At 28.1% G+C, this 19,020-nt stretch overlaps 1 protein-coding gene and 1 long non-coding RNA gene across 2 annotated transcripts in view; both read right to left on the reverse strand.

Annotated features, from left to right (window-relative positions):
• LOC135962726 (rab-3-interacting molecule unc-10-like) overlaps window positions 1–17,414 on the reverse strand; it is a 94,772-nt gene extending 77,358 nt beyond the window's left edge. Inside the window, exons 1-2 of the mRNA XM_065514631.1 lie at window positions 17,119–17,414; window positions 4,762–4,966 (exon numbers count right to left, since the gene is read on the reverse strand). Of these exons, the coding sequence (XP_065370703.1) occupies window positions 4,762–4,966; window positions 17,119–17,228 (315 nt within the window). The 5' untranslated portion in view covers window positions 17,229–17,414. The remainder of the gene's footprint in view (window positions 1–4,761; window positions 4,967–17,118) is intronic.
• A 1,065-nt stretch (window positions 17,415–18,479) lies between these two features.
• LOC135963603 (uncharacterized) overlaps window positions 18,480–19,020 on the reverse strand; it is a 35,279-nt gene continuing 34,738 nt past the window's right edge. The window contains exon 2 of the long non-coding RNA XR_010576852.1: window positions 18,480–18,552. This is a non-coding gene — a long non-coding RNA (uncharacterized LOC135963603). The remainder of the gene's footprint in view (window positions 18,553–19,020) is intronic.

Consider the following 19,020-nt stretch of genomic DNA (forward strand, 5'->3'; position numbering starts at 1 on the left):
CAGTGAATAATGAATGAGTGAATATTGAAAAAGAAAAAAAAACAAGAACTCTAGGAAATGAAATTCATGTTAAAATATTTATATGGAACACACAGCAAATTATTTAGTAAAACCCAAAAGGGAAATGAAATTTATACACTGATTAAATTAAGCTTAGAAGCAAGAATGACAGGAAATTTCTTTAGCAAAACTATGTCAAAGATTGATTAATACTGTTATTAATGATCAACAAGAAATAAAAGTTAATTTTTATAAAAATGTTTCATTTAAAACTGTTTTTAAGAATTTAAACTGAATACTCCAGAAGCCAGTTTATTTCTCTTTACATAAACCTTTTTTTAAATTCACAATTTCATTTCAAAAATATCAATATTAAAATATGTTTGTATAACTATGCTTCTCACATTTGAAGGTTAATTATAGCATACATATCATTACATTACATTCTTTTTCTTATTTCCATTTATTTTTTTTTACATTTCCATAACTGCTGCCAAGAAAAATATGGTTCTTATCTTATTTCCTTTAAGATAGCAAAAAAAAAAAAAAATCAAAATACACGAGAGTAAAAAAGAATTGAATATTAAAATATAACGAATCCATTGGTTCTTTGATAGCAAATGACCTAAATTTTCTATTCAAGACTCCTACTCAAACAACTGCTGGCTAATTTTAAATGTACATTGAAGAATAAAACACCAATAGCAACAATAAGAGTATGGCAAACAAATCAAAATGGAAAGAAATAAAAAAAATATTTAATAAACGCCTTCGAAGCACCATAATTACAGTTGCATACACTTGAATTTAAATAAATAAAACTATACATTAAAAAAATAAGGAATATTCTATTAATAACATTGTATAGATTTTTGATTTTGCAAGAGAGTAGACAAATAAGAAGTTTTCATTGTTATGAAATCAAAGTTTACTTCTTTTTAAGATACCATTTCTCAAAGTTTTTATCAATAATCTAGTCGTTGGTAAGCAGGATCAAAGGATACATACATATCGAGGCCTTAGCGCCAAATTATCGTAAGCAACAAAACACAAATTTTACAGGAGAAGGTTTTTTCGATTATTTTGAAATTTATACATAGAATTAAAAATGTTATGTACGATATAATATAATTTCGTTCAAGCTATTTTTCTATTTTTCAAAAATATTTATAACTTTTGACAATTAAAAATTCATGGAATACTTTGGGCGTGTATGAAACGGTAGCAAAGTATGAGGGAAAGTAAATTTTTGATAGATATGGGGTGAATAAAATTTTATTAGCTCATAGGGCTATACAAATGTTTGACAAATGAACAGAAATATTTGACAAACATAAAATAAATAAAATATACAAAACTAAAATATATATTTCTAATTTAATTTGTATTTCATTTTTAAATCTTCAATAAAATAAAAATCATATATCAATAAATAGTGAAAAACATATAATTTGTTCGTAAGTATTTTAGATTTTCTAGACAATTGTCAAAATATATTTCATTTGGCACAGCAAAAATATAAAATTTTTCCACCACAGGAAAATTGTAATTTACCATAGAACTTTGCTACCGTTTCACACACGCTCTTTATTGAAAAATTTTACAAAAAATATTTTTTATTGAGATGCATAGATACAAATTTGAGATGAGAAGCATAGATACAAATTTTTCGAATTGAAATAAAATATTTATTTATGAATAGTTTATAATGAAATTTCACAGTTATGTAAAATTTTCTATTTAAAATTAAAAAATAAAAACGAATTTTGAAACTTATTATCAGCAATCCCGCAATTCCCAAAAAAGTGTTGAAAAATCCCAAAACTGGAAATTTTTAGTTTTTTGGCTATAATATCCAGGGTCGGAGTTATCGGAATCCTTTACAAAATAATTAAAAGCATATTGGGCCATCTAAAATCGGTTATTGTATTTTGATATCGAATACTCGATTTGAGAATTTATTTTTTTTTTCATTTAAAATATTTTATGCAAATTTAGCTTTCAGAAAGTATAAATTCCTTATACACCCTCTAAGAAATTTTTTGCTATAACTTAAAAAGAAAAAAGTTCTTTTCTAAACAGTTCTTTTTCTATTTGACACATACATATGTTGTTAGTCTAATGAAGGAAAACTGGAGAAAATCGGAAAATATTTGGATACGTTGTTATCAAAAAACTGAAGTAGGCGTTGTTATCAAAAAACTGAAGTAGGTTGGGTAAAACTGTTGAAAATTTAATTTTCAAAATTATATAAGCTACTAGCTGTCCCGGCAAATGTTGTCTTACCATAGCTGACACAGAGTTTGAAGACTCCCACTATAATAGTACTCCAGATATGCAATAATAAATTTTTACTTTGTTTGGGAGGTGCCATGCCCATTGTACCTATATAGGTCAATTTTGAATCTAAACCATCCAGGGACCTACTCAAACACACACAACAAATTTCATCGAAATCGGCCCAGCCGTTAAGGAAGAGTTCAGTTACTAACACACGTACAGAGGAATTATATACATATATAAAGATAAGAAATAATTGATAGCTACGACTAGGTCATTTGTAGCGTTCGATGAAAGATTTTATATGTGTAATTATTTTGAAATCGAAACACAAACGAAGAAATAGGATCGTTTTAAAAATGTAACATACCTGAAGTGTCCTACTTTGAGGACCCTTGGTCGCGCCCCTGTTGGGGCCACGTTCAGAACATAAACTCGACAGCACTTCTTCTTTGCGCATGTGAAATTTCATTCAAACCAAGCTTTTTAGAATTTACAGATTTATTTCCCTCTTTTTTTTCTATACAACTATGTGTCGCTTACGATAAAATTCGTTTACTGTAAAAAGTAAACATTGACTTACGATAAAATCTTACCCCCTATAATTTTGAAGTTTTTAACAATTTTGATATTCTGAGAATGCTAAAACATCAGTCGCTCCATAAAATTTTAATTTTTGCAATAAAAAAAAAATTTAGAAAATGTCGCTTACAATAATTTGGCGAAGGGCTCGATATTGTCACACCAGTAGTAATCAAATGTGAAAAATGTTTGTGAAATGTATTAAAAATGTTTAAATTTATTTTTTTCTACTGAATATCATTGTTTAAAAATGTTACTTCAAGAAAAGTAAGTTTTTGAATAAATTTTCCAAAAAAAGTAGTAAATTATTTACTACATTTAAAAAAAAAGTAGAAAATTTTGTGAATCGTTTTAAACAATTTTAAGAGATTATCAAAATAACAATTTTAAAAATAGTATTACAAGATTTTTAAAAAAGTAGTAAATTTATTAGTTTTAGTACATAATACGATTTTTTGAAAATCTAACATTAAGGAGAAGAATTATTTATTACTTTATTACAAAAAGCCGCAATTTTTTTAAAATGTTGGTGGGAATGTTTAAAAAATATTTGATTCATTTCAAAAATACAAATTTGAACAATTTTAAAAATAGTAGTAGAATTACTACCTTTTTAAAAAAGTAGTAAATTTATGACTTTTTAGTACAGAATATGACTGCTAAAAAATTGTGCTTAAGGATAAGATAATTGTTTATATATTTTCAAACAAATTTTAAATTATTTACTACTTTTTAACAAAAAATAATAAATTTTGTAAAATTTTTCTTGAAATGAATTAAAAATATTTACGGAATTATCAAAATGTCCATTTTATATATTTCAAAAATAGTAGTAGAAATACTACTTTTTTGCAAAAAGAATATAACTTACTATTTTATAGTACAGAATATGATTGCACATCAAGTAAAATCAATTTTTTGTATAAATTTTGTAAAAAATAGTTAATTATTTACTACTTTTTAAAATTCAAGTAACCCCAGAAATGGCCTAAATAATGTTAAATATTACAAAAACAAAATATTTTTCTTAAATACTGTTAACATTTTTGGTATGTTATTTCTACTTTACTTAGGAAAATGAGTTGTCCTTCATGAGGATTTATAAGTATGGTTGTAGTCCATAAAATTTTTTGGCAAAATAATAATGGTTTGTGTTCTGTATGGGTTTTTTTATTTTCTATGAAATAACCTTCAACATATTGCTGCCACAAATACAAATACAACAAAAACAAAAAATTATAAAAAAAGACAAACTAAGGCAGAAACAACAAACTCTACTCAACTAGATAATTGAGAAGATAAAGTTACGCAGTAACCAATTTTTCAAACAAAAGCCCCTCAGAAAAAAAACTGAAAAAAAAATTATACAGAAAATGACAAACACTGTATGACGAGTGAGTGTTTGAAGAGGAATTTTTGTACGTAGGATTTGCGTAGCCTGTTTTTAGGAAATTTGGCGTCACATAAACCATTATTTAAAGACAAATAATGTGTGGTGTTAGAATCACTTACAGCAGCAGCAACAACATTTCCCCTACATACATTGTACATATCTATAAAATTTTGCGCTTAACAACAACGACCTAAGTTTTCCAAAAAATAAAACTAAAAACAAAAACAATTTGTTTCACAAAAAACCCTTAAAACCTCGCAACTTTCAAAATAATTAGTATTTAAGAAATAAGAACAAAGAAAATCAACAGCAAAAAGCAAAAAATCTATAAAGTTTAAATATTCATGTAAGTTGTCAGTCAACGGAAAACTAAAGTTTCTTGCTACTTTTCTTTAGACCTAAAACTGCCATCAAACTTTTGTGTGACATTGTGTGAAAATTTAATGCTTGTATTTACTCATGCCATTATCAAGCCTCCTCTACCAGTGTTTCAAGCCATTACTTACCTTATTGCTACGTAGTGTCACTTTGCCACCACATCGTGCACAGCATCTTGTGCTGCAGTAGTGACAAATGTGTCCAACACCATCGGCAAATTTTGTCTTAAGGCATATGTGACAGGTTGCATCAAGTTCAACACCAGCTTTTTTCTGCTGCTCTGAACGTTGTCGGATTTCCATTTCCAATGTAATAACCTCATCTTGTTTGCGTCTAAAAATGGTAATAAAAACACATTTAAAACATTTTTAAATTATTTAGTTGTTTTATAACAAAGTTTTTTTATTTTTCTTTGATAAATAGGTAAGATTTTAGTTGACAGTTTAAAATTGAAATTATTTAGATGAAAAGTTCTAATGCATCAGCTATATTGACTTAAAAGTAAATGGAAAAACTAAATAACTTAGGAGTTTTTATTAAATGTAAAAAAAGCAAGTTAGAAAGTTTGGTCGGTCAAGCCCGACCCTACACTCAGTAAATGGACAAAAACATTTTTCTTTTAAATTTCAATTATTTATTTTCGTGAGTGATTTTTGGAAGTTGACATTATATGGCAGCTATGAGCAATTATGCTAACATGACTTATTTGAAGCAAAACTTGTAAAAACTGATATACAATCAAAAATCATTCTCATCTATGCAGCTAAACATTTTATTTAGAGAAAGAAATATATCAGTTTAAATAAATTTAGAGTTTAAAAAAAACTTCGAAAATTAAAATTGATTTCGTCGAAAATTTATGGGAAAAAGGAAAAAGTACCTAAAAACAGCAGTCAAAAATTAGTATACAATTGATGATTAATGCTCTATTTTATATTACCCAAATCCGAAAATAATATATTTTTAAGCGATTTTCGGAAGTGAGCCTTATATGGGAGCTATGACCAATTATGGACCGATCACCATGAAATTAGGTCGTGTGATTTATATCTATATGAAAGTTATGTATGTTGAATTTTGTGTGTATACCAACATTTTAAAGCGATTTATGCACGTTAAAGTGATTTTCGGAAGAGGTTCTATATGGGATCTATGACTAATTATGGACCGATCGTAACAAAATTTGGTGACATGAATTTTGTATATATAAAACTTATTTGGAGCGGAATTTGTGGAGATACATATATTAAACATTTATGACCGATAAAGTCCAATTTCGGACGGACATTTGTAAGGGGGCCAGGTGAAGTAATGGACAACGATTTCAAAAAATAATATGTGCCAAAGTTGATCGAAATATCTTCAAAATTGCGACCTGTACTCTGCGCAAAAGGTTTACATGGACAGCCAGCCAGCCATCCGACCAGCCACCCAGACGGACGGACGGGCATCGATCGATATACTTTAAGGTGGGTGTTAGACTAATATTTTTGGGCGTTACAAACATCTGCACAAACGCATTATACCCTCCCCACTATGGTGGTGTAGGGTATAAAAATTAATAATTTGTTAGTCCTCCATTCAGCTTAGTTACGGCCACTACTCGCCTTTTCATGGAGTTTACAAGATTTTCAGTAATATCATCGCCAATTTACCACCCCATCTTCCGGTAAAGACGGTTCGGAGTTCTTCTTAGATGAAATGCTTCGCTTTCCAATATTCCGGTCTAGAATTTCCCACAGGTGCACTGTGGTTCCAAATGAAACCTACTATAACTTGAAATATAGTAAATACAGATCTTTTTAAAAATTTAGTTTCAGAAAGACATGAAAACGTATTTTTTTTTAATTTTTTATTAATGTTTTTGATATGTATATCTAGACCCTACTGTAACTTGAAAAAAAGTTTATATTGATCTTTTTAAGATTTTTTTTGGAATCGGAGATAACAATTCTATATAAAAAGATCGCCAAATAATTTTGTCCACCTAGATTTTGATTTGGAACCACAGGTGCTCTATTTTGTTAATGTCTGGAGATTGCGGAGGTGAATTTAACTTCTTAGGCAAATTATACAATAGTCACCTCTTAAAAATGCTAGTGGTGTGCTTTGTGTCATTGTCTTGCTGAACCATGGACCCATGGAGTTACAAGGAAAACATTTTCAACAGTTACTTTAAAATTTATAAGTAGTCTCGGCTGTTCATTGTAAATTTTCAGCTGTTCCCCATAAATTTTCCACGAAATGAATTTTAATTTTCCAAGTTTTTTTTAAATAATAAACACTGTACAACACAAAGAAAAATAATTACAAGGTCCGTCCAATAAATTTTGATAGAGGAGAAAGTTTACATCTGAATTTCATTTGAGGGGGGCTTAAATTTTCCCAAATCTGGCACATTCTTATTGTTAATCGGCATAAGAAACCATGTGATCCTTACATTTTAAATATAAAATGTGTTCAGTAAATTTATGTAAAATGTTACGAAGAAAATTTTTGTAGAATATGCTAACCCTCTAAATACTCAAGGCATGGGTCTATTTGGCCTTCTTTTAAAAAAGAGCAAAAACCACCATTAAAACAGGGAGTTAAGGGGTTAAAATGTTCCGCAAAAATATTATCCGTGAAATTTTACTTTAACTCCCTGAATACACCAAAACGGAAAATTCAACCAGAAAGTCAGAAATAAGACACAACAAAAGAGAGCTTTGGGTTAATTTCGCATTTATTAAGAATTTTTATTTTTTCAAGAATGATCTTGAAAAAATAAAATAGTTAAAATTTAACAAAAAATCTCTTATATCTCAATTATTTTACCTTCGATAGCAAATTTGGATACGAAGTATTCATTAATTACATTTTTTTAGTTCTAGGCAATTCCACTTCATTATCATACAATGTCCAGCAAATTTCAGCTATAAGCATTCTTCAATGGGTTCGCATGTCTGAAGAAATTGTTCACCATGCTCATCAGCTTCTGTTGACAACTGGTTCTCAAAGTAGTCCATATGGGGGTTTAAAAAATATTTTTTTGTTGAATTTTGGTCAAAAATTTCATCAAACACGCGCACCCATTGAAGAACGTTATAAATTCAAAAGCATTCATTCGCTTATCGCTGAAATTTGCTGGACATTGTATGATAATGAAGTGGAATTGCCTGGAGCTAAAAAAAATTTAATTAATGAATACTTCCTATCCAAATTTGCTACCGAAGTTAAAATAATAGTGATTTTTAGTTAAATTTTAACTATTTATTTTTCATGCTAAATTCTTGGGGTACTTTAAAATAAAATTCTTAATAAATGCGAAATTAACCCTAGGCTCTTCTTTGTTATGTCTTATTTCTGACTTTCTCGTTGAATTTTTCGTTTAGATGTATTCAGGGACTTCAATTTCACGGATAATATTTTTGCGGAACATTTTAACCACTTAAATCCCTTTTTTAATGGTGCTTTTTGTTATTTTTTAAAAGAAGGACAAAAAAGACCCATGCTTTGAGGATTTAGAGGGTTAACATATTCTACAAAAATGTTCTCCATAACATTTTACATAAACTTCCTGAATACATTTTATACCTAAAATGTAAGGATCACATGGTTTCTTATGCCGATTAACAATAAGAATATGCCGGAGTAGGGAAACTTTAACCACCCCTCAAATGAAATTCAGATGTAAACTTTCAAAACGCTGATCTTTTTTTTAGTCTCCTCTATTAAAATTTATTGGTTGGACTTTCTAATTTTGGAAAAAATTGATTTTGTTGTATAGTGTAAATGATTAAACTCTAAATTTAATTTTAAGTTTAATTAAACTTATATCTTTCTTTCTATAATTCAAATAATTATCTTCATAGACGAAAATGAGTATTGTGTACTAAATTTTGACTCCGACTACATATTAAACATTTTGGGCCGAAAAAGTCCAATTTCGGGAGGACATTTTTATGGGGGCTAATTTCTTCGAACTAGCTTCAAAATTGTGGTCAATATTTTACGCATAAGTTTAAAATGGACAGCCACCCATTCATATGGATCAATGGACGTCGTTTAAACTACTCAGAAAGTGATTCTCAGTGGTTCGGTAAACTAAAACGTTGCAAACATCAGCAGAAACGCATAATACCCTCTCCACTCTGGTAGTTTAGGGTATAATAATGATTATTAAAAATTATTAAGTTTTTCATACAATATCGTACATATATTTTTTAATAAATAGAAACAGACCTAGAGAATCTTCGCTCTTCATATGCTATAAACGAGCTGTTCATGACAAATGTGGAAAAACTAACAGAATTTAATGAATGCTACCCAGTTGAGTGTCTAAAACTGAATCTTTCAGGAAGCTAGGACGGAGCCCCAAACTTGAGAATTTTATAAAATTATAACAAAATTATTAATTTAATAAAATCTCAAAAATCACAGCCCAAAATATGGCTGTATCTTCTGAACGCGATTTTTAATAATATTCTATAACTATAATATTCTAATTTAGTTATTGAACATTATTGTGTAAACAAACACATTTTTCTTTGCTTCGAAAATGTAGAATTTTTTTATCGACAAGTCGTCAGTTTTGCTTTACTTCGTTTTGAAAAAAATTACACTGAAACACAACGATTGATTACACTAGTTTACAAATCAAACATTTTTGTTTGCTCATGGAATGAAAGTTATATTTTTAAGAAGAGCTAATTGACCATTTTTTGTTTCCCACCTATACGTCAAAATTTTGAGATATATGGGTTTTTATGGGTTTTTTTCACCTGCCCTGAGTACTACTAATGTATACTGTAGTGTACCGAATTGTAGTAATGAAGTATTTACATCGTTTTTGGGAACTAAACACTCTGGCGAAGCTACTAGATACTTTCAGAGCTGTATTCTTTTGACAAATTCCAAAAAAAATTAATGGGAAAAAAATAAATGCTGTTTAAAAGTACATCTATCCTGTAGATAAACATTAATAAATCGCTAAAGTAAAAACTGTTTTAAATGTAAAAACTGTTTTAAAGTAAAAACTGTTTTAAAATATCTTCTAGAAAGTGTAAAATAAACCCAGACCATTTTTGTTTTATTTGCGAATAAATTTTTCAGTCAAATCGAGGTTTTCCTATAACACAAACACTGCAAACTGCTTATTTACATTAAAAAAATTTGGTAAAAGCTTTAGATAAGACAAAACCAGCATTTCAATATTTATGCAGCGTGTTCCCGAGTCTTTCTGAGGCTAAACTAAAAGAAGGGCTATTTGTGCGCCCTCAAATAAGAAAAAAAATTGATTGATGCCAAATTTGAGTGTCTATTAACCGATGTTGAAAATGCAGCATGGAATTCTTTTAAACTTGTTGTTCAAGAATTTTTGGGGAATAAGAGAATTCAAAATTACAGAGATATTGTTGCAAATTTATTACATAATTTTGAACTGATGGGTTTAAATATGTCCCTCAAAATTCACTTTTTACATTCCCATGTGGATTTTTTCCCGGAAAACCTCGGACACATGAGTGACGAACATGGAGGGCGTTTCCATCAAGATTTGAAGTTTTTCGAGAGGAATTATCAAGGTTTTTGTGATCAGAATATGCTAGGAGACTACTGTTGAAGTGTTGTGAGGGAGACAAATGAAAAAAAATTATAAAAAGAAGACTAAACACTTCACATTTAATTTTTTTGTCCTAATTTAATGTACATTTTTATATGTTTCGTTTTTAATAAATACGTCCAGGATTTTTTTTAATATTTTTTCCGAAGTTGGAAGACCTAAATACACAAATCCCCATATGTTCCAATTCATGAGCAAAAACCTTGTAAACTAGTGTTATCAAAGCTTATGGTGAATGTGGCCAGCCAAAAACATTTGAAGACCAAGAATTGGAGGCATTGCTCTATGAAGATTGCTATAAAACTCAACAAGACCTTGCAAAATCATTTGGAACTGCTTTAGCAGCAATTTCGTAATATTTCCGAGCAGCAGGATTCATCCAAAAGCAGGGAAATTGGGTATCATGCGAATTAAAGCCGAGAGACCTTGAAAGACAATTTTGCATGACTGAAATGATGTTTGAACACTAAGCAAGAAAATCATTTTTGCATCGAAGCATTACTTGCAATGAAAAATGGATCAAATACGATATCCCGATGTGTAAAAGATCGTATGTGTAGCCAGGCCAACCAGCCAAATCGACACTAAAGCCATGTTATCCATGGCGCTAAAGTAATTCTCTGTATTTGGTGGGAGCAAAAGTGTCCTATCTATTATGAGCTGCTGAAATCTTACCAGAACATCACAGAGAACCTGTACCGAATGCTACTGATTCGAAGCGAGAATTGGCCGAAAAACGCCCAAAATATACGCCCACACATGAAACCCTAATATTCCATCATGACAACGCTCGGCAACATGTTGCATTACTTGCTAAAAAGTATTTCGAATGAAGTGGTTGGGAAGTTTCGCCTTATCCACTTTATAGTCCAGACCGCGCCCCGTCCGATTACTATTTGCTTCGATAGATGAAGGTCGCTATCTCTGAAATACGGTTCACTATGGAACAGAGTATTGGCTTGATTCATTCTTGGCCTCAAAATATGAACAGATTGGCTCGGAATCTATATGTTGACAAAAATATGGGATGTTTCAAGATATAATGCTGAGACATACACGACTATATTTCTAACTCGTACAAAGTTATATAATACCAAACAAACTAAATTCTCTCTTTACCTAACATTAACTAGGGAGTCATACTTTTCTGAAAAAAAACATATAGCTCTAGTCATAGAAGGGTTTACGTATGATTGTTATATAATTTCAATAAATCAATCATACGCCACATTCTTCATAATATTTCAATTAAATAGAAAACACCTCTTTTTCTTTAGATTGATTTATATTGAATGATAAATTACACAGAATTGGGTTACATTGAGGGTACATTTTCACTAATTTGTCGAAATTTTTCACGGCCATTTTGATTTAATGTGGCATAATTTAATTGATACATTTTTTATATACTTTTCTAATAGACCAACAAATTATATTATATGTAGACAGGTTCTCCTTTGTAATGTTTTTTCCTATTATTCATAAATCTGTAGCCTTTTTTTGAATTTCCTGTTATTTGTTGGCCAGTTTAAATAATTCATTGGCCTCAAATCATTAAATGATTTAAAATCTTTAAACTCATTTATGACTTAAATCTTTTATTTTTTCTGTTGTTTTACGTTTTATTTATGCTCCAATAAACATGAATTGTATAAGTATGATAATTATATTTATGTACAATAGGGTGGGCTCCATTTATTAGGAGTGAAACTAATTTCAGTTAGGTAAATTACAGTGCTTGTGATTTAGATTTACTATGAATAGAAAATTAGTTATTTTCAATAAAAATTAACTTTCTTCAAAATCATTAATCAGAATTCACATCGGAATAAATAATATTGGTGAAAAAAAGTATTTTTTTAAAAAAAAAAAAAAAATTATGAAAAATTCTTGAACAAATCTATGTATTCGCGGTTTTTTTCTTATATCTTAGATATTTGTTTGAAACAAATTCGTTTAATAAAAAAATCGACAATATTATATCTCTGACATTTGCGAGCAGATTTATGTGAAAATTTTGCCTAAATAACATTGTTTGGATGAAAACGAAAATTTTATGAAAAGAATTATTTTGAAAAATAGGTAAAAAAAATCGAGGCTTATATATTGATTTCAACCACTGTCTATAACGATCCAGAATAATTATAATTTATGGGGTCGCAAATGAAAAATGTAGAAATTACAAAAGGATTTATAAACATGTTTGTATATAACGTTGTATGAATTGATTTTATGGAAATCCTAATAAAATTTTGCACAAATTAGTTCTAAGTACTCCCCATACACGCTACGCCTCAGGATATGACTTGAACATTCATAATTGTCTTGTAATAATTACTATTGAGATGAAATTGGGTACATGGGTATATGTCTTATATGAACATAACTTCTAGGAACTTCTGTGAGAATTGCTCCATAATTACCCCTACCCCTCATAGAACCCCATAACAGATAAATATTTTATTGTCTATAAATAACACAGAGGAACAAAATTGCCATTTGGGTTTGTGCAGCGAAAAATGTAATTGATAAAACATATAGGGGACATTTCATATTGGACAGCTCTTGTTTTTTTTTAAATATCGCCGTTTCAATTTTTTGGTTATTCTGTATTTTTTTTATCTTATTGATTTAATATTGCATAAATAGAGACTAAAATTAAAAAAGCATTTTCAATCCTTATAAGTTTGACATATAGTAAAAGGGTCCGAAATTTGTTCACGATATACAATAAAAACAAATATATAACAAACATTTTTAAATTCGCTGAATTTAGTATATTAAATTATTTGGCTAATAAATTTTACAATATTTTTCATATATGTTTTAGATGTTTAACACCTATATGATAATACATAAACTAAAGATTTATTTTTGTAGATTCGCGATTTTTTTAAATAAGAAAAACTACTTATTCTTAAACAAGCAATATTTCGGTTAGGTACCGGTCTGTTTTTCTGTAATTGACAGCGAACGCACAGAGGGTTGAAATGTACCAAAAGTGGCGATTAATTCAAAAGCTGAACTTTATCTGTTTCAGTCATGTTTGGTATTCGGTTAAAATGGAACCATCAACTTCAGGTATTTGAGAACATAAATAAATAATTTTTGTTTAGATAAATGTTTTGAAAATATTTTTAAAGATTTTTTTTAAAGTTCTCCATTATTGGGTTTTTTCGATATATAGATTGAGTTTAAAAAAAATCAGGGTGAGATATGGTAAATTCCATTAAATGCTCTTAAAATATGAACTTTCAGCTTCTATACACAGAAAAAAAATCGTGCGGGTTTATTGAGGTTTTTTACTTATTTAAGTTATAGTGAAAGAACTCCTCTTGCTAAAAAACATATTCTGATACAAAATAGGTTAAAAATTTTTTTTCTTACATTTTTTTAAAGTTGTGTTTTTATGTATTTATGATTGTTCATTACAAAAATTTATAATATTGTCTTTTGTGGCTTTTTTTTAAAAAAATTGTACATTTATAAAATTTTGTGAAAAACAAAAATTGGATTTTAAACTAAATTTATGCTAATGTAAATACATATAATAAATTTATGTTTTAAATTTTTTAATAGCATATTAAGTATGCTTTTATTTCCAATTTAATTCATTAATTTATCGCTTTCCATTCCAAAGTTACAGCATAAATTGTGAACTAAGGTCTTTTTTTCCAAAAAAACAATAATGCGCTTAACGGGTTAAAATTTTTTTTTAATTTTTTTTTATTTAAATGCTGTGTTTTTATGTATTTATGATTATTCATTACGAAAAAATTATAATATTCTCTTTTGTGACTTTTTTGAAAAAATTTGTACATTTATAAAATTTTGTGCAAAACAAAAATTGGATTTTAAATTAAATTTATACTAATATAAATACATACAATAAATTTATATTTTGAATTTTTTAATAGCGCATTAAGTATGCTTTAATTTACAATTTTATTTAATAATTTATCGCTTTCCATTCCAAAGTTACAGCATAAATTGTGAAAAAAGGTTTTTAAAAAAAAATTTGTTTAACATTTTTTTTCTAAATTGCTGTGTTTTTATGTGCTTATAATAACTCATCAATAAAAAAATATAATATTTTAAAACTACGGCTTCTATGAATTAATCGCCACTTTGGGTACCATTCAACCCACTGTGGAACGCTTCAATAATAAAATTTTTTTTATTATATTATTCCATTATAGCTAGTAAGATGAGATTTTTTGTTACATTTGTTGCGAATATATATTAAAAGCTCAGCGAAAATCAATTGCATACACTGTTCTCCAATTGTACTTTGCAATTGAGACAATTCCTGGATATATAATTTTTTTTCAATAAAATAAATTAGTGTTTTTGATATTATCACTTTGATAAATATATTCACCAAAATGCGGTATAACATGCAAATACAAAATTCGCGATATTTAACAACCACAATTAAGCATTTCTATTGCTGTAGTTAGATTTAAATATTTTTAAGAAATTTGATTTAATTGCATTTAATTAATTACAATAAAATATTTTTCTATGATGTAAAATTTCTAGATTATATAAATTTTTAACTACTTTCTCATTTTAATTAAAAATTATATTCGCTGTAATGCCTTAAATGGACATTATTAAATTTTTGTTTATTTTATTTAATACAAAATTTTGTTGAGGAAAAAGCTAAAAGAGTAAAATTTCAAAATTCTTGAGAGATCAGACAAATATTCCAAAACATCCACTAGTTTCATTCTAAGCTGCATTATTCAAAATTTAATGGGAATATAAAAAAATCGAATTAACTCATGCAAAACGTAGTTTGTCAGTTCCTCTGAATATAACTAGCTTAACCCTTTGTTGACCGACGGTACTTAAAGGTACCATAACATTAATAAGCTTACAAAATGACAACAAAAGATATTTTGACCCTTTTTGCTCAAAAGTACTTTGAAGTACACTATCAACTTTGGAATTATATATTTTGTTTGCCTATTGGCAAACTCACTTACCCGTAATAAAGGTGAATTATTTGATGTTCTCATTGTGGTCTTTTTTTGTGTTGTAATGATAAAAAATACTGTTTCGTATTTTGTAATAGAAAATGTTATAAAAGTTACAAAACTAATCAATCTATATATATAAAAGAGTAACGTTACTGACTCACTGACTGACTGACTGATTCATCATCGCACAGCCCAAACGGCTGAAACTAGAATCATGAAATTTTAACTGTGGGTTCCTCCCTCCCCAAAACGATCCGATAAGAAGGGATTTTTGGAAATTCGAACGTTTAGGGGGTAAAAAGGGTAAAAACGGGTAAATTCGGTAACCTTATATCTTAAAAACTAATAAAGATACAAAAAAACCTAAAATTGCATGTTACTCTATTCAAAAAATAAGCTGAAAGGTGTTTCGTACTTTTTCGAAACTCGAAACTTTTAGGGGAGAAAACGGGTAAAAACTGTATTTTGGTACTTTTTTGGCACCCTATGTATCTTTTAAACCAATAAACATAGAATCAAATTTTAAATCGTATACTTTACTTATCAAAAAATAAAAAATATAAGTTTGGTACTTTTTGGAAATTCGAAGCGTTAAGGGATAAAAATTGTGTTTATTTTTGGTACTTTTTCATAAAATATGTTTTTCTATAATTTGACATAGACATACGAATATTTTATTATGAGCTCCCACCACGTTACAGAAATTTATTTGAATAAAATTGTACCACCTCAATGGGGTAAAAAAGGTACCAAAAAGGGGATAAAATCGGGAAAATACATTATATTTGAAATTATTAAGCCAATAGACATTTACAATTAGATTCACAAAGTGATACTTGATAGTAATATATCTTTCTTCTAATTGGGGTGGAGAAGCGCACCGGGTCAGCTAGTATATTAATAAAATTTAAACAGACATTTATGAGTTTTTTTATCATTTGGCTGATGCTGACCCAAAGGTACCAGATCCCTTTCGGATCCTTGCAGGTCCTCCACAAAGTTAAAATTTTGTAAATAACTTCCTGAAGTTCTTCTTTCAATATTTCATAAAAATAATAAACTTTTTCAACTATTTAAAGCCTGGGTCAACAAGGGGTTAACCGGTGTACTTCACTACTCCTGTCGTAGTAAAATAGAAAATGTGAAACAATTAAATGAATATAATTAATACCGGAATTTCTTGAGTAGTGAAAAGGAGGCAGTGTCGATAACTATTCATGTTTCTCCAAAAAATGTCTTTTGTTAAAAAAAATGAGAAATGAAAAGGAGTCAGTAAAATTTATTTTTTTGAGTTTCCTAAAATTTTCTCATACTTAAGAAAATGAGAAGTGTAATGGAGATATATATTAAAAACTTAAAATATCCGGTTTTTTTTCTTTACAAACCATCTTCTGAAAATTTCGAATCGAATAAAAAAACAGCCAAATCGCTCCAGCCATTCTCACGTGATGCTGTTACATACATGGACCATTTCATTTTTCTACATATAACTAGATAAGTTATTTAAAGTTTTCTGAAATTAATCACTATATCAAAACCCTTTACAGTTCGGACCATAACTGATTCAAGTCCCCATAGGAGGCCAAAACTACAAATTGATTATTGGGGATACAAGATTCGGCACTTATGGAAACAGTTCGAAAAACCTGTAAAACTAATTTATGGTCCTAGAGGTGGAGCAAACATTTTGAATACTGGTGTGTTTAAGTAATAAAATGTTAAAGTTGGGTTGTGAATATTGGAAACGGTATCCGGGATCCACCTTAATGCTCATATGGATGCATGTGTAAATGGGTATGAGATTATGTACTATAAATATTCATGCACATGCATGCACATACATATTTTTTCAAATTTGAGTGTGTGTGTGTCAGTGTTTATATGCATTATTAACTTACCGCATAATTTCATTTTGTTGCTCCTCCTCTTGTTTCTGACGCCTGAGAACATTTTCAATTTGCATTCGTTCATGGGGTGTTAAATGTGATAAATCTGGCAGTTCATCCATTTTCTCCGTTAAACACTATTATTTTGTTGTTACTGTTATGTTGTTTTCTGTGTGTTTTTTTTGCTTCTCTCTGTTAGGGTTTGTTTTGTTTTTGTTTATGTTTTATTTTGTATTGTTATGGTTTTTTTTATTACTTACTGTTGCTGTTGTTTTTGTTGTTGTTTTAATGCACGCACTGGACAATTAAGTGTTTTTGTTAATGTTTCTCTGTGTGTGTGTGTTTGTTTGTATTTGTCTGTCTCTCTTTGTGGCTGAGTGTAAGTTTTTAATGAATTTTTGTTGTTGCAATTATTTATTGTTTTTTATTAAATTACGTATAATTTAAGCTTGTTGTTGTTTTTTTGTTGTTATGGGAAGAAGGTTTTGAAAATCTGCTGTTAGTTTTTACGGAAACAGGGTTGTGGTGTGTTTTAAGGCTTAAAGCTTAACACTTAAACAAAATTTTAAATATTTGTTTTTTTGTTTGTATTTTATTTAATGGGTTTATGGTTAATTTATAGAATTGTTTTGGTTTTTTTCTTTATTTCTTAAGTTCGTTGATTAGTTGAGTTTGTTACTGTTAAGTGCTGTTTTCTTTTCTTTTGGTTTTTGGTTTGTTTTTAAAGAATTGTTAATAAATTTATTTATATAATTTTGTTTTAGTTTAATGGAAGATTTATTTTTATATATTTTCTTAGGTTTTCTTTTTTGGTTTTGTTTAATATTTTATATTAAATAAATAATATTTTATTAATAATAATTTGTTTTAAAGCTTTTTTATTTCATTTAAATGTATTTAATATAATTAGTTTAAATTTTATTTATATGGTTTGTTAATTTATATATTGAGTTGTAGTTTAATTTAGTTTTGCTTTTTTAATTTATATATTTAATTCATTTAGTTAAGTTTTTATTATGTTATTTAATTCGAATTCAGTTTAATCACAGACTAAATTTATGGAATTTCTTGTATTTTTTATTTTATTTTTAAATATAATGTATTTATAAATAAAAGTTTTTGTTTGGTAATTTGCAAATAAAATAAATTAATTTAATTTTTTTCTTCAATATTTTGTGTTGTTCGTTGAATTTTTGTTTTATTTTTGCTTTAATATAATATTTACAGTTTTTGTTTGTTGGTATTGAAAGAAAATTTTTATAAATTTATTTATATTTGAATATTAGATTTACCAAGGCGTATACGTAACATTTATTTAGTTTAATTAATGTTTTGTTTAATTTAATGCAAAAGAATATGTTATCATGTCATGGTTTTTATTTTAATTTTGTATCTTGTTTATCAAAGTAGTTGTTTTAACATCCGTTGCCTGCTAATGGAGCGAATCTGTAAAGAAATAGAAAAATAGTGCATTAAGAAGAGGAGTAGTATAAGATGTAAGTTATTTATTATTTTGACTAAATACATGTATATTTAATCCAAAGAAGAACAAATAAGTATTTGATAATTTTATAATATTCTAACTTAATTTTGTAGATTTTGTTAACGAATTAATATATATGTATCCAAATGAAAAATGTCGACGAAATAATTAAATTTGCATCGGCTCTCGGTCGCCTAACTACACTGTCCAACAAATTGAGACTTTTTTATTTTAACAGAATATAATTCTATAATTCTGAAAGAGCATGTTGAGTAGATCATTTTTGTAGAATAAACTTATAGTCCAGCTGGTCTGAATTTTTTTACAGTGGGTCAAAGTTTTAATTTTTTGATAGAAGGGACCATTGCACAGTGGATTATATAAGGTGTATGCATCCCATAATTGATTTTTGCAAATGATTGAAATTAACC

Source organism: Calliphora vicina, chromosome 1 (genome assembly GCF_958450345.1).
Source record: "Calliphora vicina chromosome 1, idCalVici1.1, whole genome shotgun sequence".
Classification (NCBI taxonomy): Eukaryota; Metazoa; Arthropoda; class Insecta; order Diptera; family Calliphoridae; genus Calliphora; species Calliphora vicina.